The following is a 19,783-nucleotide window of genomic DNA, read 5'->3' as shown; positions in this document are numbered from 1 at the left end:
ATAGACAGTAGTGCTGACTGCAAAGCAAAGTGCAGGTTTATATTGTTCTGATGTGTTGTTTCTATAGTTGCAACTCATTCTCAGGGACTTGCATCTTGAACGCTCCACGTGATCTGAGATTATCCAGGCAAGAGCCTAGCACAAGCTTTTAGCAATAGTATCTCAATTTGTAAGATGTTAGACTACTGATCAGAAGGTTATGAGTTCAAGTGCCAGCACTGCCACGCTGCTACTACAGGACCCTTGAGCAAGGACGTTAACCTTCAGCTGCTCAGTTATATAAATGAGATTAAAGTCGCTCTGGCGACTGTTTGCCACGTGTTTACCAAATGCCATAGTTGCCGTGGGAAAATTTATGGGGTAACAGCAGTTGCCCTGTTTTACTTTCTTACATCAACACACCCTGTTGTGTTTTAATACTTATGTTACACTGACTGTGCAGTATGTGGGGCAGCATACACATTAAGTGTTCATCATGTTCAACACCCTAAAACATGAATTATATCTGTCTATCAAACACATTCAAGATTGCAGCTTCAAGTAACATTAAATTACAGACATACACATTTACATACTTTCACACAAAATAAAAATAAAAAAGGTTGGGTAAAAAAATAGCAATAAAAAAAGAAGAAAATACACAATGATTTGTCTGAGCATTTTGTACATGTTTACAGTGTTGATGTTATTGGGTTCGGGGTCCTGTTCCACTGGTTACTCTTTTTTTCGTGACAGGACTTCACACACTGGGCAGGCAGGTTTGAGCAGGCTGAGGTTTCTCCTAGCAGGTCTGGGAGTTTATTCTTATTTGGCATCAAATTGAAGTCTTTTTCATGGGTTGTGAAATGGGAGGAAATGTTTTCCTAATTTGTGTATTATTAGGGCATGATGTTAAAAAGTGAAGTTCTGTTTCTACTTCATTTACTGTGCAGTGTATAGTGGCCAGGTTGTGTTCACTGAGTTGGTACATGGTCAGGGCCTTTCTTAATTTAGGGTTGGTCACTGTGCTCAGGTATTATGTCAATTCTCTGTTTAGGGAAAGATAACATTCTAATTTATTTTGCTGAGCTGTTGCTTCTGTTCAGTGTTTTAGATTTTTTTTCTTTTTTTCTCTCATTCACATGTGTACTTTTCCTCCCACAGTGTCAACATGCATGATCAGTAAAGATCATGTGACTGAACGAGTCACAATTCCTAGCCAGAAAAACAAAATCATGGTTAGTCCTGATCCCGCCCTCTCTTCCTTTCCCTCTCTGTTAGTCTTTCTCCTTCTTGTATTTCACCCAGTGTGCCATGTCATGGTTAGCTGTAGGTCCTCCCTCTTGCTTTGTTCTGCTGGCCTGAATGCCGCTTCCTGTTTTCACCATGCTGTGAGTATAAAAGTGGGAGGGAGCGAGAGAGTGAGTATAAAAGAGGCAGCTGCAGAGTGAACTCTACAACCTACAACAGAGCAAAGAGGTTCTCTTCATAGAATCAGGAAAACTACACAACTCTGACCGGAAACTATTCAAACACTATCTGAGTGAGTAAACGTTTTAGTAATGATTACTTTAAAATGCACTTTTAACTTTTGCTCTACGATCACTGAGGGTTCTCACATATTGTCTCCATGAGATGTTGTAATATTTGTATTTTTTTTTAATTTTTGCAAATATTATACACTGCAGCTGTTCTCAGTAGCTGCTCTTATTGTTTTCTTCACAGAAATGGAAGCAGATAAGCAGAAAGTACAGACTGAGAAGGTTCAGGTCACAGACCGGTAAGTGCAAAAACAAATCTCAGATGTTCACACTGCATCTTTAAGCTACAAGAACATAATCCGTGTAATATGACCTTATTTAATCGTTCCACAAACTAACCAAAATGGACAAACAACTAGAAGTGTAATGATGTGTAGTTAAGAAGGTTGTGTATAGGTATTGAGGTTAACACAGCGCTGTATCTCTCTCTACAGTGATCTGTCTGAGCAGATAAAGGCTGTGACTAAAGACAGCCACGTCCGAGCCGAGAACACAGAAATGATGCTGGCCTTCCAGAGAGGAAACATCAGCCTGCAACAGTATAAGGTCAGCCATCTTCCTGGACCTTCTCAACACTCTCATCCCAGTTACCTTTAAAATCCGTCCTTGGTTTACATTGTGAGAATGTCCTTGATACGACTCTTTAAATACGGCTTAACAGTTAATATTCTTCCCCTGTCTCTTTCCTCAGCTCCTGTTGTGCTCCTTGTATAAGATCTACGAAGCTCTGGAAGAGGAACTGGACAGGAACGCCTCTCACGACAGCGTCGCACCAATTTACTTCCCTCAGGAACTGGCCAGGATGGAGACACTCAAGAAAGATCTGGAGCACTTTTATGGTCAGGACTGGAGAGAGAAGATGACCGTTCCGGCTGCTACACTGAGATACGCTCAGAGATTGAGAGAGGTACTACAAATAGTTTTTACAAACAAGCTGGTTTTGTCTACATATTGAAAGCCTCTAGAAGTTTCCTATGCTTGCACTACACTATTACTACAAGTGTAGCTGGATTCAACCCTCACTATATACACTGTTGTGTGATTTGGTACCTTATAATTAAATATACATGTTGCTTCTCTCTCATTCCAGATTGGTAGCGAGCATCCTGAATACCTCGTGGCTCACGCTTACACTCGCTACTTAGGTGACCTGTCAGGTGGCCAGGTGTTGGGCCGAATTACCCAGAAGTCTTTAGGACTGAAGAACGGAGAGGGCTTGGCGTTCTTCACGTTTCCCGCCGTCAGCAGCCCGAATCTGTTCAAGCAGCTGTACAGAAGCAGGATGAACAGCATCGAGCTGACGGAGACGCAGAGGGAGGGAGTGCTGGAGGAAGCCGTCAGAGCCTTCGAGCTCAACATCCAGGTTAGAAACCTTTTCAACTTCACACGGATTCACTTAAAGGATACAGTACATTCTGGTGGAAGCCGTTCATAAGAGTGATCTCTGCAAGACGAGGTAACACCGGCGTGTGTGGGTTGTTTTCCAGGTGTTTGATGAACTCCAGAACTTGGTGAACATCTCAGAGAAGAATGAGTTGAGGCAGAGACATAAAGAACACAACCTCAAGACTCCAGGTAAAACAAACACAAACACAAGCTGCACAAATACAGCAATCTTTATCTTATCCAGCATGTTAACGCCTTGACTGTCTCTCTTTCCTCAGATGTCAGAGTGAGCCAGAGCTCAGCGCCATCCTCCTCACTGTCGTCTCCGTCTCAGCTGCTCAGGATGCTGCTCGGAGTGTGTTTAGCTCTGGCAGTCGGAATGGGAATGTATACATTTTAAATATTACGGCTGTGTAACATGTACAATACTGTATAGTCTGCAAATGTGGATAAAGTTACGAGTTGAGGTGAAATTCCCAGATCACAGGAAACATCTCAGTACACTTTTAATTCAGAAAGGTCGTATTTTGTATAATGTGTAATTATTGATGTGTTTTATGTAACAATCACATGTTTATATGAAGATTAATAAGTACACTGTCCAGATACTGTATTATATGATGACCTGTACTGAATGTAGCGTGTGTGTGTGTGTGTGTATGTGTGTGTGTGTGTGTGTGTGAGAGAGAGAGAAAGAGTAGATAGTGTGTACCTTTAATACACTTTCTGAAATGATAGAAATATTAAATATTTCACTGTACAAAATTTTCATTTTTTAAAAATAAAACACCGAGGCAAAATTAAACCGAATGTGTGATCTTTCATTTTCATAAATATGTAACTAATATAGGGAAAGTGACGCACATTAAATAGAAGGTATTATTTTAAATATTATCAGTAACAGACATGGGGATTATTTAACACTTAATGGAAAGAGTCTCCAGTGGCAGCATTTTCTATCAGTAAGTTACAATACTAAATGTAAAAAATGTAACTTTTGTTAAATTGCAGTTGTATGAGAGGAATAAAACATTTTGTTGTTATTGGAAAATTATCAACTTCAAGGATTCATATCAATTAATGTGGGCAAGGTGGCTTAGTGGTTAGCGCATTTGCCTCACATGTCCAGGGTTGGGTGTTCGATCTCCACCTCCACCCTGTGTGCATGGAGCTTGCATGTTCTCTCTGTGCGTTGGGGGTTTCCTCCAGGTACTCTAGTTTCCTCCCCCACGCATTGTAGGCTGATTGTCATTTCCAAATTGTCCATAGTGAGTGCGTGTGCGATTGTGCCCTGTGATGGATCTACGGTGTTCCCTGCCTCATGTCCCTCAAATCTCCTGGGATAGGCTCCAGGCTCCCTGTGACCCTGCACAGGATAAGTGGTACAGAAAAGGTCACTGAAAGCCAATCAACATCATAAAGCCTGTCTAATCTCGTAAAGATCCCATTATCACTATACAGATTAAAAATTGTGTGTGTCTGTAAACTGTGTGTATATTAGGAACAGCAGATTGAAAATGCAGACTAATTGTAGTTTGGTTTTTATACACATATATGGGTGGCTGTGGCTCAGGTGATAGAGCGGGTTTTCCACTACTCGTATGGTTGGCGGTTAGATTCCCGGCCCAGAAGTGTGCAGAAGTGTCTTTGGGCAAGACGCTGAACCCGATGTTGTTCCCGATGGCAAGCTAGCGCCTTGCATGGCAGATCTGTTATCATTGGTGTGTGAGTGGGTGAATGAGACACAGTGTAAAGCGCTTTGGAACCACTATACCATCATAATCAATCATTCAGGTAAAGCATTTCAGTACAGAGTTCAGTACATGATGCATGTACAGGAGTCATCCTATCCGATGTCCCGCTGTTCTTTGACACTGGAGGGAACTGCTTACTCACGTTTAGCAGTTCCACTCAGTGTAAACTAATCATTTCCACATACCCTGCCTGAGTCAGGGTTCTGATATGAACGCAGGGTTATCAGAGCACTCAAATCCCAGCTCAGCAGGTTTGATTCATTGCCCTGTTAGAACATATGAAGGCTGTCATGAGCAAATCACTCACTTATTAAAAGGCTGTATAAATAGATCACTATCCACTGTGTTTATGTGTGTGTGTGTGTGTGTGTGTGTAGCTGTTTAAAAGTTTAAAAAGAAAAATGTCCTGCCAACTACACTGTAAAAAAGAAATAAACGAGAACTGTAATTAAAGCTGCTGGATGGAAGATTCTGAAATTTCATTCAGTCCTGAGAAAGAAAGAAAGAAAAAAGAAAATTCCAAGCTACTCGTGAAAGAACAGTCTCACCACTCCACCTGAACTAATCTAGATCCAGGTAGATGGCCTCGTCTAGGCAGAATTGCAGTTGTGCCATACTGTTTTTCTATGAATTAAAACATGAAAAAAATATAGCACAGCCACGACTCTGCCTAGAGGAAGCCATCCACCAAAAGTCAGTGACTAAGTAAGTTGGGTATTTGTCAGAGAAGCAACCAAGTGGCCAAGAGTAACTCTGAGGGATCTAGAGAGATCCCCGTCTTAGATGGGAGTAGCTGTTCACCGTACAGCCATAGCCCAGATACTCCACAAAACTTGGCTTTATGGAAGAGTGGTGAGTGTGTCATGTTGGAGACTCAGGAAACAAGTGGAAAAGATTTCACTGACCCGATGAGACCAAATTTTAACTTTTTCGCCAGGGCACAAAGTTCTACATTTGGCAGAAACCCAGCACTATCCATCAAGTTCCCACATTGAAGCATGGTGGTGGTAATTAGCATGCCAATTATGTAAGTTCTGATGGTGAATGGTTGCACCAAAACTAATTAGGATTTTTTTAAAAACTTTATTATTATATATATTTTATTTATTTATTTTTAAAATTGTAAACCATTTTGCAAACTATATTGTTTTTTTCCCTCCACTGGGATTTTTTTTCCAACTATGACCAGGTTGCAACACTATGAAATGTTATAGGTATAACATTTATATAGTTGGACCACATTTCTGAAATAAATCTGTGTTTAAATTCTGTACATTATAGGGCCAAAAGTTTGTGGACACCTAACCATCACACCCATATATTCTTTTTGAACATCACCTTCCAGACTTTGGACCATGGCTGTGGGGATTTGCGTTCTTTCAGCCACAAGCGCATTAGTGAGGTCAGACACTGATTTTGGGCGAGGAGGCCTGGAATGCAGCCAGCGTTCCAATTCATCCCAGAGGTGTTCAGTTGGGTTGAGGCCAGGGTTCTGTGCAGGACACACTGGTTCTTCCACTCCAACATTGGCAAACCATGTCTTCATGGGTTTCGTTTTGTGGTACAGGGGCATCGTCATGCTGGAACATTGTGGGGAATTGTAATACTACAGCATACAAAGACATTATACACAACTGTGTGCTTCCAACTTTGTGGCAACAGATTGGGGAAGAACCACATATGGGTGTGATGGTAAAGTGTCCACAAACTTTTGGCCATATAGTGTAGAATAAATGGTCTGTGAATTTTTTTTTAACACTTGAAGGGCTCTATGTCTGCAAAATAAGGTTTAAGAGGGTTTAAGGTATATACTTTTTCAAGTGAAATATATCGTAAAAGTATTTCATACACATTTTCATGCAGTGTTTATTAAATACATTTATCGTTCACCCAAACCGCTTGGGGCGCTGTTGCGCTTTTAATGCATTCTTCTATTCGCTGAAGCAAGTGGCATATCAGTGTTCAAGATGGCGGCGAGGATAGCTTGAAGTTTATGAATGCTAGTTAATGGTAATTTCTCCGTTTATTGAATGAAAATAATACATTTTCCCTTAAATACACGGTGATGACTAACGGTATCTAAATAATGCATATTAGAGAGATAAGTTGAGCATTTATAATAGGGTTTATTGTGTTTGAAAGTTAGCCGGCTCGCTAACTAGTCCTAGGTATTCGCTAAAGCTAACCATTTAGCTTAGTTTACCGAGGCTGAATGCCACATAGCGCTATACTCCCTTGATAAGTACCCTAGCTAGGGTTTGTTGTCATGTTTTTCATGTCCTGTGTAGTGCACTATTCATCCATTACGAAGCCGTTTGGGATTCAACTCCCAGTAGCGTTAGCCACTAAGCTAAGCGAGAGATAGAGTGTGTGCTAAAGCTATCTGGCAAACATTAAAGAGAAGTGTGTTAGCCAAGTAGCGAAATTGTTTTCAAACCCAGGCGGGAAAACGTTGTTTATATCCAGCCCGCGACCCTCGGATCCGCCTCTCGGATTTCAGTTAGATCGTATCAGCGATGTTTCCCACAGGATGAGTGTGTGATGTTGGAAATGAGAAAGTAAATAGGATCACGGTGAGCTCTGAGATGTAATAATGTGCTTTCTTGGTGCAGTTTGATCAGCGCGATCACCTGAAGAAACGAGACGTGTGTGCACATATCAATAAACCAGATGAATCCGATCTCAAATGCGGTTCCGTTTACAGCTGAGAATATTGGAAATATTTGATGGTTGTGTATTTCGGGCGTTGTGGTGAGTGCTTGTTTGGGATGACACAATTTTATTTTCCAATTTTCAAAAAAAAAAAAAGAAAAAAAAAAAAGTCCCACAATCCCAGTCCTGATTCTGGATTGCCCTATGTCCTGCACATTTGAGTGTTTGCCCTGCTCTGACACACCTGATCCAATGAATCCACTCAATAACAAGTCTTTCTGAGTTCATGCCAGTGTCTTAGAGCAGGGAAAACTTTTGGTGGAGGACCTCATCTATGCAGAATTGAGGCTGTGCATTAAAACATAAAAAAAAAAAAAAAAAAAAAATCTGCCTGGAGGAAGCCATCTGCCAAAAGTGAGCAGCCGAGTAAGGTGGACGTTTGTCTAAGAAGTAACTCTGAAGGATCTGGTGAGATCTTAGACAGGAGTAGCTGTTCACAATACAGCCATAACCCAGATACTCCACAAACCTTGGCTTTAAGAGTGGAAGAGTGGTGAGAACAAGGGGGGGGTTGACCCATATGAGTTTGACATGACTCAGGAAACACGTGGAAAAGTTTTCGCTGACCCGATGAGACCAAAATCGAATATTTTCGGCAGGGCACAAAGTTCTACATTTGGCAGAGACCCAGCACTATCCATCAAATTCCCACAGTGAAGCATGGTGGTGGTAGCATCATGTAGAGAATTACCCTTAGTCTCTTAACTGCTTCTCTGATTAATGCCGTCCTTACATTTCAGTGGACGGCCTACTCTATACATAGTGGCAGCTTGTCCCATGTTCTTTCCATTTTTTTAATAACAGATTTAGTGGTTGATAGCTTCATGCTCTTTGTGATGCTGTTTGTTAGGTATGTTCTCTAACAAGCTCTGGGGTCTTCCAGCACTTCATTCAGCTAATTATGTGACTTCCAATGGTGACTGGTTGCACCAGAACATCTATAAGTTACCCTCTACAAACCAGATAATTAGGTAGTGAACCGTTTTCATCACATCAAATCACTGACACTGAAAAGTCTTAACAGTACTGCTGTGCACGATACACCCGTACCATGAATGCACCTACATGACATTTCAACCTGCTCAAATGACAAACATTTCTGTGTTTGCTTTATCAGATGGAGGGTGAGGTGAGCCTGGTGGCAGGCCGCAGTCAGAGAGAGAAGAGGAGATCATACAAGGACCTCCTGCGAGAAGAGGAGATCATCGATGCTGAGGTTCGCAAGTCCTCAAAGAAGCGTCCCAAGGTGAGAAGACCGGAACCTGACAAGTAGTGTACTGTGTTATGTTGATACAACTTTCAGTGTTTTTATTCAGTACTACACTGAGGTTTGTTGTCTGGTTTTCCAAAAAAAAAAAAAAAAAAGGAATCGGATGGGTTTGTAGCGAGCGGCGAGTTTCACAAGAAGAAAAAGAAGCATCATGATGATTATCATTACAAAGGTGGGTTAGAGGGTGAGCACTGGTTAAAAAAATAACTCTAATAGTAATAAAACAATAATATTAATATTAAAAACCCTAACAAAAGTAATAGTGTTCCAGCGGCTTTGGTGCTTGGACCCCTAATTATAAGTAAGCAAGTGCTGCCTTATGCAGGTTTTGACGTGACATATCAAGGATCCTGATTATGCCTGTTTACAAACTATAGAAACAAGATAGCATGATAAAGCAGCGAATGTGCATCTCTTGCCCAGATCACCACAAAAAGAAGAAAAGGCCCTCCGACAGCCATGGTAGCTCTACGTCTGCCTCAGCCCCCTCCAGTTCTCCCCACGATGGCATGACTGCCATGGGTCTGCTCCAGGCCATCACCTCTCCTACAGCTGTAGGCTCAGAGCCCTGCCCTACGCTTCCCAAGAAACCGTCATACCCCTCGCTCCCTTCAGCTAAAGATCGCAGGCGAGAGAGCATGCCCCCGTCCAAACCAGCTAAGAAGAAACCGCATGTAATGAGAGAGGTGCTACCGATGGTCGGAGAGGAAGTGGAGCTGGAAGGTGAGGAACAGATGGCAGGTGCTTTTATGCAAAATGACAGGTGAGACCGAATCGAATGAAGGCGTAGATCTGCTAAAGTCAAAGAAGCTGAGAGTGATACTGAGTTTTCATCAACCGACCACAAACAGGTGCACACTTTAGTCCTGAAAAACGGACTTTTCGAATTTGCATGGTACATTTCTGTAAAGGAGCATAGTCAAGAACTGGCTGCTTTCATAGACTGAGACGATTTAACTGACATAGCGCAGAACGTTCTCAAGGCCCATCAGGAAACTCTGCAAAATATCATTTACTGACTGCAAAATCACCTTTCAGACTTTTTTCTAAGTTTTAAAGATGGGATTCTGTGAAGTTCAGCGACTCGGTCTTGCTCCGGAAAAGCTCATCGTGTCGCAGTGTTGAAGTGCTGCTGTAGCGAGCCAGTCAGATTGCAAGCTTACAGATTCTGAAGCTCGTGGCCAGGTGTACAAAAGATATCGGATGCTCTGCAGAGCGTCTGAGGCCGAGACTAGAGTACACTGTTCTGTAGTGGCTTTCAGCCCACAAATGTCATTCTGTAACAGTGTATCATTCTTAAAAAAAAAAAAAAAAGTTAGCTTTCGGCATTTTTGGTTTGCGTTGAAAATAGGTCATAGTGGTGAGAATAACGTGGTGTTCGGTTAAAGATGGCTGCTAAGCGACATCTTCATTTTGTATTCGGGTGATAACAAAATACAAAAAGAATCGAGTGGCAAGTGCTTTGTTGGTCTTTATTGGTCACGTCTACATTACAGCACAGTGACATTCTTTTCTTCATGTACCTCAGCATGCCAGGAAGTTTGGGGTCAGAGCACAGAATCAGCCATGATACAGTGCCTCTAGAGCAGAGAGGGTTAAGGGCCTTGCTCAAGGGCCCAACCTTCTGATAAGTAACCCAGAGCCTTAACCACTAAGCCACCACTGCCCCCTGTCTGTAGCTTGTGTTTACATTTTGTAAAGATTTGCACATTTTGTTTAGGCTCTTGAATGAGCTGAACTCACTTTAATTGTCACGTGGTTCAAAACGGACTGGGTTCAATAAGGGCCATTTTTCTTCCTCTAGCTGTTTAAAATTTAAAACAACTACTGCCTCGTCTTGGAAGATATTGTTCAACATTCTGACGATATGTTTTTGAAAAACACAGGGGAAAAAAAAGTGTTTTTTTTTTTTTTACACACCGCACATGTTTACACACAAGAATGATATGTGGAGGGTGTATTTTTTGTTTGTTTGTTTTTTTGCCAGTATGCGCATTTATACCAGTTACATTTCTGATTCTGTTTAGTCCAGAGCTGTTGATTAATTTTCTCTAACAGCAGCCCTAATAAAGTAGTGCTGGCTGATTTACAAGACAAGTCAGCGGTTTACATTAAAGCGCACCTATTATGCTTTTGAAACGTGCCTAATTTTGTTTTAGAGGTTTCGTACACATAGATTTACATGCATGCAAGGTCAAAAAACACTTTAATGTGCTCATAATTTAAACTGCAGCATTACCTTCTCATGTGGCGTCATCACAACAAGCGTTTGTCCAAAACCCTCTTTGATTCACATGCGTCGAACACGAGTACAGTTAAACGGTCTCGTTTACCAACAAACATCACTGAAAGAGCGTGCAAAGCAATTTCGTGCAGTTGCGATTTCGCCAGTGCAAGTAGTCGCATCTCAAATTTTTAAAAAAGCAAAATCAATCATTTTTGGTCGCAACAGTCACAAACAAACTTAGCAAAATCATGTACAGACTGATTCAATACTCTGTATTGAAATTGATATTGAAAACTTTGCACAGTTCTGCTGTGTGAAGTGAATCTGAGTTGGAAAAAACAGTCCGTGTTACCCAGAGCTCGTTTTCAAAACTGCATTCTTTTGCTAGATGTGGCGGTCTCACAAAAAGTGTGGCGTGGAATCATGTACACTGCAATACAGTAGTGAATGAATATGCAAATCCCCAGGCCTTACACGGTAAACCACGGTTTTGCATGGTCCGTGTTTGTATATTTGAACTGCCTGTCATTAACAGATTTTCTGATGGGATTTTGTCCAGTCTGTGGGCTCACATGATTTTTACCCAGAAATGACTGATCATTGTGGGGGGAAAAAAAGCCACTACACTCGATAATGTATACAATACAGTGGTGTGTTCAGTCAAAATCTTGCACTTGCTGACATCTCCTTTCACTGCAGGGCATTATGGGGGATCGTACGAGCTGCTGGACGACGAGAGCTCCTCCTCAGCGGAGGATGAAGAAGGGGGTCAGCTGGTCATCGACGATTCCTTCAACCAGTATAGAAAGAAGAACAAAAAGAGCAAGAAAAGCAAGAAGAAGAAGGACAAAGAGAAAGAGCGGCGTCACAGCAGCAAATGTATGAAGAAAAACACAACAGCAATTGCTGCATATGTATATATATTTTATTCTGATAGAAATACATGGTGTTTTCTACGCCTTCGTTGTCTTTAATCTGTTCCCTGTTCCGTAGCCAACGGCAGCTCGGACCCCGGGGGGTTGTACTCAGGAGGACGGTCAGGATCTCACAGTGACAAAAAGAGAAAGAAGGAAGAGAAGGCCAGATTAAAGGCTGTGAAGGTAAATCACAGGACCTTGCACTTAGTTTCAATGAAACTCCTTCCCAAATTAATCTTTTGCTCTCTGGATTGCAGGCAAAGAAGAAGGTCCTCACTGCATATCAGATCTTCTCGAAAGAGTACAGGTTGAGCATCCTGGAGGAGCAGCCAGGTCTCGGTCAGTACGTGCACACCTCTTTAAATGAAGTAGCAGAGTTGATTTCTTTATAGGCCTGCATGTCTCTGTTTTACAGAGTCATAAAGTAAGTAGGGGTTCATATCTGACCCACACCAAAAAAAAAGTAGTCGTATTATAGGAACATTGTGTATTTAGCAGCCTGTTACTGTGTACATAACCCACACTATAAATGTTTGCCATGTTCTTGCATGTTTATATAGAGATTAGGACAAGGCTATTACCTAGTGTTCTAGTGAAAGGTGCCCAATTAGAATTTAAATGGTTTTCTCAACAAGACTCAGAGCAGAGATGGCCTTCATAACCGTATCCTGAGTTGTTGATTATAGATATATTTAGATATACAATGTCTATTCATTCTGGTATTTATAAAATAAATAAATAAATATATATATATATATATATATATACATATACATATATATATATATATATATATATATATATATATATATATATATATATATATATATATATATTTTTTTTTTTTGCACATGACCTAGCATGCATAGCTGTTTCTACATAGTTTTATTATGAGCCATTAACTGACGCTGGTTTCAGGTTACAGGTTATTTGTATGAAATTTCAGACAAAGAAATAGAAATTAAGAAGCAGAATAATCCGACTCCCAGGGATAATAATGATTCAAGTCATTTGACAGGAATGTTTACTGTATTATTTGACAGATTTTGGTGATTTGAGTAAGAAGTTGGCAGATGCTTGGAAGCAGTTACCTGAGGGAGACAAACAGGTCAGTGTCTAATAGAGGTCGACTGATTGATCAGTTTTGCAGATTAATCGGCACCGATTGCTGGACTCGATTATCAGTAACTCCACACCGATTGCATCTGTCGCGGTAGCGGATGAGAAAGGTCCGCCGTCATTATACAGTACGAGAGTGGCCTCTAGAGGCTAAATAAAAACCATCGCTGACAAATTTTGTTGTGTTATTTGAAGTGTGTTTTTTTTTTTTTTTTTTTTTTTAATTCATTTTGGATGTCTCTATTTTTATTTGTTATTTGGAGTGTTACTTTTCGGTGTAGTTTGGATCTTTTATTTACTTTAATATTTATTAATGGTTAATATATAAATATTTATATATTTATTTCATTTTAAAAAGTACAGTACATTTTCCTGGTACAGTCAGTACTGTTTATTTTTTTAATAAAGTTCAGCAATACTTTGAGTGTTATGTTTTCATTCTGTATTTATTTTACAAACTGTCGTTTGATTAATCGGTTTTTAGCAGCTAGGTACCGCCCAACTTGGTTATCGGTGTTGGTAAAATCCACTATCGGTCGATCTTTAGTGTCTAAACTGTATGGGTATTTTAATTCATAGTGTATTGAGTCTTCATGTATTTAGTGCTTTTTATCCATAATCCTAGGTGGTATTATTTTTTTGTACGGTCTTGCAAAAAATGCTTTGTTTGTAGAATAAATTGGTTTGTTTTCATGCTGTGAGACGTGTTATTGAGCATGCGATCCTGATCTCTCAGGTGTGGAGGGAGAGGGCGGAGTATCTGCAGCACAAGCAGATGAAGTACGAATCCACTACAAGCAAACACAGTAAACACAGCCAGCCCAAACCTGCCAAAGATACCAGTAAGACTAAAGGTTTGTAGACCACCACTGCTTTCAACACAGAGTCAACCCCTTCATAGAACACATTCTCCAGCAGATATATATAGATAGACACACAATTTCAGACAGAATGCCAGAGAGATAACTAGACAGACGGCTTGACAGACATATGGTTGGATAAACTGAGGGACAGGCAAATCGATTGGTAGATAGACAGGCTGACAGATGTCCAAACAGACACTGCAGGTGGGTGAATAGGTGGATATATGGACAGGCGGTTGGGTTGCCAGGCAGATTGGCGAACAGATCGCACAAGCAAAGAACTGTTACATCATCAGTCATTAGGAGTAATGCATAAAATAATTCAGAAATAATTGAAAACAGCTGCCCAGGTCACAAGAATTGCTGTGTATTGTGTACTGTAGACAAAATATCTTCATGTGTATTAGCCAAAAGGATTGCCATACTCTCCTTAAAATCTTCAGTCATGTCTCAGTCAGGTTATCTATTATGTTATCTCTGCCCCCTTCAGGTGTTGCTCAGTTTCCGGGTGTGGTTACTCCGACCCCAGCAGCAACGCAGACAGTAGCAGTAGTACCGAAGCGACCAGAGCCTGCCGTGACTCTTCCACAGAACGGACCGTCTCTGGCTCCTGCAGCTGAACCCTCGCCTTCCCCACTCAGAGATCCCGAGGTGGACCCAATCGATGCTGCGGCTCACCTGCAGCTGCTTGGCGAGTCACTGTCCCTGATTGGCCGGAGGCTTCAGGAGACCGAGGTATGACACGTTGCTATAGCTTTTGGTACTCCTTAATCTGGATTTACTCCAGCCAGTAGTGCATTAGGACCAATGCAGATATTGAATGTTTATTCAGTCTTTCACAGACATAGAAAAACTCTGCATGTATAAATCACCAAACATAATTATAAACATGGAAAGCCCTTATATGACAGTTGGCTCAGTAAGTATGATGAATATCAGTGGAATAACCTCACTGTTTGTAAAGTGTATTAAGTGTAACCAGCATCCTGGAACTTGGCTTAGATTTGAGCAGTATTAAACTGTTTGCTCTGTGTGTGTGTGTTTGTGTGCAGGGGATGGTGACGGTATCAGGCTCTCTCTCTGTACTGTTGGACTCTGTGCTGTGTGCTCTTGGCCCTCTGGCGTGTCTCACTGCTCAGGTGCCAGAACTTAACGGCTGCCCTCCTCACGTACTGGTAACTACACTACCCTACCGTCTCAAAACATGCCGTGATTAGACACGCGATAAGTGACATGGGTAAAATGCACTTACAGCACTTCTAAGAGCTTAAAATACAGGGCCTCTGGTAACTAAGAGAGCTAATAACAAAAAAACAACACAGTGTTGACCCACTAGTTTCTCCAGCAAAGCTAAATGTAATTCCAAATCTACAGTTTTCCCTCTACCAAGTTAAATTTATGAGCTAAATTTTTATTCCTGAAACTACGATAAAACTAAGCAGTTATGTTGAAGTCTGTTACGTAATATTGAATTCCAGTCATAGATCCCAAACTGTTTATATGTTTAACATTAGGGCTGCAACTAAAAATTATTTTTGATAATTGATTAATCTGTCCATTATTTCTTAGATTAATCGATTAGTTGGATTAAAAGACCTGTTTTTATTTTCTGTATTTTTTTTGTCACATTCTGCCCGATGTTGTCCTTCAAACTTTGTGTAAATTGAAGGCTATGAAAAAGGTATTAAATGTATCTATGTGGTTTATGCATTGTGTAAAGGATTTAAAAAAAAAAACATTATATTTTGAAAACAAAAAAACAACTGATTATCCACAAGCTTTAAACAGTTAAGTTAAATCACTTTATTAAAAATGTAAAAAAAAAAAAAAGAAAAACAAAAGCAGAAACTAAGTGTTAACTGGTAAGAGGCTGAATGTTCTGCAGTAACACACACATTCACTCATTTCAGCACAGTAACGTTACTTTATTCTGTAAATGTATGACACTTCTTATATTTATATACAATTACATGTTCTAACCCCATTACAGTTTCTGCTCTCATAAAAACACTATTACTTTTGTTTCATCAAACAACATATATTGATCAAAATGAATATTTTAGTCAGAGTTATTGCGTTTCCTTTCTCCGTTTGTTTGACGCGTATGCGTGGACTCGCGCTCATTCAGTGAAGTTTAACGGAGACTCGCTCGCTGTCAGGACGAGACTTTATGTAAAATGGAATTACTGGTGTGAATTTTGAACATTTACAGATAAGGATATAAAGGTAAACATGTAATTTCTGTGCTGAAGAAAACATGTCTGGAACACATTAAACAGCACACGCTTCTGTCGCAGCGTCTGACACGACAAGCCGCGTTAATACACTTACGAGTTAGTTTGAAGCGCTTAATATAAAACACTCTCCTGTTTTGGACGACGTGGATCGTGTACTTTTCCCTCAGCAGCAGCTCACTCTGACCTCCGCTGTTTCTCAGATGTGTTTCATTCATAGAAATGCGTTTTTTACCATTGTGTAGTGACGTCACTGAAGGGGGGATATCCACAGTGATGGCACAGACCCAACTAATCTATAGTGACGTTCATTATCGATTATTATCAATTAGTTGTTGCAGCCCTAGTCGTGTGTGTGTTTGCTGATTGGCTACAGGAAGAGTCTATGACCTGTGATTGGTCACCAGCGATGTCAGTCAGAATGCCTGTTTCTCTGAAAGTACCGAATGCTAGAAGTCTGGCTTATGAGACTAACATCGACGTAACTGTCAAGAGTCTAACCAGTAGCTAAAGTTAATTCAGCATGTTTCAATCCCAATAAAATGTATTCCAAAAAGTTGCATTCCTCATCAATTAAATATTTTAAAAACAAATCAGTTTATTGTATTCAGATTTTACAAATGACCCATTATTATATTATTATTCTACACACAAACATAGCAAGTGACCTGATTTAAAAAAAAAAAAATCTCTCTTCTCTCCATCACTTTCAGTCAAACACTCTGGATAACATCGCCTACGTCATGCCTGGACTCTGAACGCTACCGGATCATCTCCCAAGTACAGACTTTCTCTTCTCTCTCTGGAAGATGAGGCCTAGCTGGTAGTTCCTCACCCTTGGACCTTTGTCAACCCTGACAGTACTTCTGGTTCTCATCATGAGAAGGACTTGAATTGCACATTTTTGCACTGGACAGACCACAGACTACACGTCTCCTTTTAACCTGCTTCTTAATGCGTCGTTTCCATTTTTATCCTGTCTACTCTCCATTTTGTATTTTTGTCGACGTGTTTTTTTTTTCTTTCTTTCCTTTCTTTCAATTAAAAGCATTTTAGTGAGCCCTTTTAACCTCTGTGCACCTGCTCTGATTTTTAACTTGGTTTGGGTGGGGGGGGTGCTTGTTAGTTGGGATTGCAGGTCACTATTTTACATTCGATACTTGCCCCCTAACTTGATTTATAGTCTCAAAGCTCAGGTTATTAACCAGCTTTAAGCTCCAGGGTCCTCTAGAAGAAGTATGACGATATCTTTTTTGTGGTTGTCATTATGCAACTTTATAACGGTGTTAGACATTATGTAGAAGTAGGGCTGAACAATGATGCTACTACACTTAACGTGACATGCTGTCTTTGGTGACCTCATGTAAAACACATCTGTTCTGCTAACTTGTTCGTTTACTTTCAGGATGAAATCATGTACGGTGCTCTGAGCTTTTATATTTTACATCACATACGACACGTGTGAGGTTTTATTAAATGAGCTACATGCGAAAGTAAACATCCTTCTAGTCTGCAAATGTTTCCTTTTAAATAAATAGCTCGGCTTAAATCTTTTATTATTACTCTTTTGGTACCGAGGTTTCCGAGTTGTGTTTTTTTTTTTTTTTAACACTGTCGTGTCTGGCTTGCTCTATAGAACTATATTAGAGCTAAATTTAAATCTATATCCAGATGTCTGTACAGCTGCTGTATGACAATGTTCAGTGTTAAAAGTGCTATGTAAATAAAGATTTGAATTGAATGATTTATTTAGTGCTTTTACAGTAACAGTGGACATTGTCACTAAGCAACGTTTTCGAGTTAGATTAAGTGTAGGTGGGATTGTTAGGCTATCCAAGTGAGGCCATCCACAGCAATCTTTAGGGTATCCATGTAGTAGAGCGATCCTCAGCAGTATCAAGTGATTCTCAGGTGATGGGAGCTCCAGGCAGAAGCAGTGCGTCAGGGCACAGGAATCTCCTCAGGTAGCTAGAATAATGTGTAGCTCAACAGAGAAAGAGGGGAGTGGAGGGAGATCAGATTATTAGGAATGTGCTTGTCCTATAGTGGAGAATGTAGCCTGTATGGCCAAAGGTTTCTGGACACCTGACAGTCACACCCATATGTGTTATAGCCCAGAGTGTTGCCACAAGTTGGAAGCATACAATGTCTTTGTATGCGGTAGCATTACAGTTTTCTTTCACTGGAACTGTCCAGTGCCCAAAAATGTTCCAGCAGGATAATGCCCCTTTGCACCAAGTGATACAAAGGAAATTGTACTGATTTTATCTACTATTCTATACTATATTATACTTTATCCATTATAACCATTTTTTTTTCAGGGGAGAGGCAGAAGGTAACACAGGCATGAGATCATCCTGGGACAAAAAATGGCCCACCACTCCAGTGTAAATAAAGGAAAAAGCTCTACCTCATGCTATAATCTTCATTATTCTAGGTACTAATAAAGAGCCTGCACCTTTTGATTGAAACAGACAAGGTGTCATTCTGTCATCTGGAGGGTGAGAAGGTGAACCAATTAAGGTCAACAACTCTGAGATTTTCAATAAAACCTGATTGTACGCTTGCTATGGAAGCATGGCGAAGTGCATGTATTGTGACTAAGACACATTGTAAATTGAATGAAGTAGTGATCTGAGAGCTTCAGATGGGGAAGTGTGACTATGTTTTCTATATTTAATTCAAATGTCAGTATTCAGTCAAAGGGTGTCTCAGCCTTAATGAGTGGCTCCGATTATTTTCTGTTTGAGTCCCTAATGAGTGAAAAATCCTGTAGTAATCCATGTAACAATTAAGGAAGTTGTCAAACTGATTATATGAGAGGTGGGCAATGCTGAATGTAACTTTAACTCCAAAATCTGTTTTTAAGGAACCATATAGGCTGACCATTATTTTATTTTTTTTGTTGAGGGAAAAGTTTTGAAGCCTAATCCATTCTGCTAGTATCCTGAGGTATCTTGGTGTGTTTTGACCATGCACAACATTATTGTATGTTTAAGGTGATGTGTCCTCTTTATATGGTTGTTAAGTAGGGAATGAAACTGGACAGGAAGTGCTGCTTCCTGTCTGGTATAATCAAGGATGTAGTGGTGTGATGTGGCCCAAAGTCCACCCAAAGTCTTCGAAATTAGCCGAAGACTACAACTTTATTTATTAAAGAACAACATGTCCCTTTTTTTTTTTTTTTTTTTTTTTTAAACCCCATTTACCTTTAATGTTGTGGAATGTCCACTAAAACAAATGACTTACTGTTATCGCTTGAGTTATAGCAGCCTCACCAGCCTCTCCTTTTCTCTCTCTTGATGTTAACAAGACAAAAAAAATGCATTTGGTCATGTTACTGAGAAACCTCAAAGCCCTCTTGCTTAATACATTCCTGTGTCAATAAAAGTCTCCTCATAGAAAACATGCATTTTATAAATCTATTTATGTGAAGGATATCTGCCAGTCAAGTCCCCGTGTAAGTTGTTACTATAGAAACAATAATATACCGTGTTAGTCAGCGCATTAATATAAACCTTACAGTTGGCAATGCAAGATCAGAGCTGCTGTTATAGAAAACGAAAGAACACCTTCTGACCAATCAGAATCGAGGATTTAACAGCGCTGTCGTATAAAGAACTGCTTGTTCGTAGGTCCATATAAGGTAATGCTATATGTAACTTTTCCATTAACAAGAGCCTAATGGTATGTTCTAAACTGATCTGAATGCTGTCTTGTGCTTGGATGTGTCGCAGGTTCGGTCGGGCGTAACCCGGGTATCTGCAGGAACGTGATTCAC

The 19,783-nt window shown here is 40.3% G+C and overlaps 2 protein-coding genes across 4 annotated transcripts; both read left to right on the top strand.

The window, feature by feature from the left end:
* Positions 1-1,365: 1,365 nt before the first annotated feature.
* On the top strand, positions 1,366-3,711 carry LOC108272923 (heme oxygenase). The gene is made up of 7 exons (XM_017481786.3): positions 1,366-1,522; positions 1,705-1,759; positions 1,955-2,066; positions 2,212-2,427; positions 2,611-2,883; positions 3,008-3,095; positions 3,185-3,711. Exons 2-7 carry the CDS (start codon positions 1,707-1,709, stop codon positions 3,304-3,306), a joined length of 864 nt encoding a protein of 287 aa, XP_017337275.1. The 5' UTR covers positions 1,366-1,522; positions 1,705-1,706; the 3' UTR covers positions 3,307-3,711.
* Positions 3,712-6,578: 2,867 nt separating this feature from the next.
* On the top strand, positions 6,579-17,743 carry LOC108273085 (HMG box-containing protein 4). 3 transcript variants are annotated; one of them, XM_017482079.3, is made up of 13 exons: positions 6,599-6,670; positions 7,273-7,411; positions 8,490-8,618; positions 8,739-8,814; positions 9,066-9,365; positions 11,569-11,748; positions 11,863-11,969; positions 12,044-12,125; positions 12,830-12,894; positions 13,642-13,759; positions 14,259-14,503; positions 14,821-14,943; positions 16,716-17,743. In XM_017482079.3, the coding sequence occupies exons 3-13, from the start codon at positions 8,490-8,492 to the stop codon at positions 16,758-16,760; spliced, it is 1,470 nt and encodes a 489-aa protein (XP_017337568.1). In that variant the 5' UTR covers positions 6,599-6,670; positions 7,273-7,411; the 3' UTR covers positions 16,761-17,743. The 3 variants fall into 3 exon arrangements, with proteins under 3 accessions (XP_017337567.1, XP_017337568.1, XP_017337569.1); XM_017482078.3 differs by lacking the exon at positions 7,273-7,411 and having other exon boundaries at positions 6,579-6,670; XM_017482080.3 differs by lacking the exons at positions 6,599-6,670; positions 7,273-7,411 and adding an exon at positions 6,798-7,233.
* Positions 17,744-19,783: the final 2,040 nt, after the last annotated feature.

The sequence above is a fragment of the Ictalurus punctatus genome, chromosome 12 (genome assembly GCF_001660625.3).
Source record: "Ictalurus punctatus breed USDA103 chromosome 12, Coco_2.0, whole genome shotgun sequence".
NCBI classification, from domain to species: Eukaryota; Metazoa; Chordata; class Actinopteri; order Siluriformes; family Ictaluridae; genus Ictalurus; species Ictalurus punctatus.
Note: the sequence above shows the minus strand (reverse complement) of the source record. Positions and strands in the feature narration are given on the sequence as shown.

Coding starts and splice junctions, on each gene's coding strand:
- LOC108272923 (XM_017481786.3), top strand. CDS start 1,707: ATGGAAGCAGATAAGCAGAAAGTACAGACTGAGAAGGTTCAGGTCACA. Junction 2,067..2,211: donor TCAGCCTGCAACAGTATAAG/GTCAGCCATCTT, acceptor CTCTTTCCTCAG/CTCCTGTTGTGCTCCTTGTA. Junction 2,884..3,007: donor CCTTCGAGCTCAACATCCAG/GTTAGAAACCTT, acceptor GTTGTTTTCCAG/GTGTTTGATGAACTCCAGAA.
- LOC108273085 (XM_017482078.3), top strand. Junction 11,749..11,862: donor GCGGCGTCACAGCAGCAAAT/GTATGAAGAAAA, acceptor CCTGTTCCGTAG/CCAACGGCAGCTCGGACCCC. Junction 12,895..13,641: donor TACCTGAGGGAGACAAACAG/GTCAGTGTCTAA, acceptor CTGATCTCTCAG/GTGTGGAGGGAGAGGGCGGA.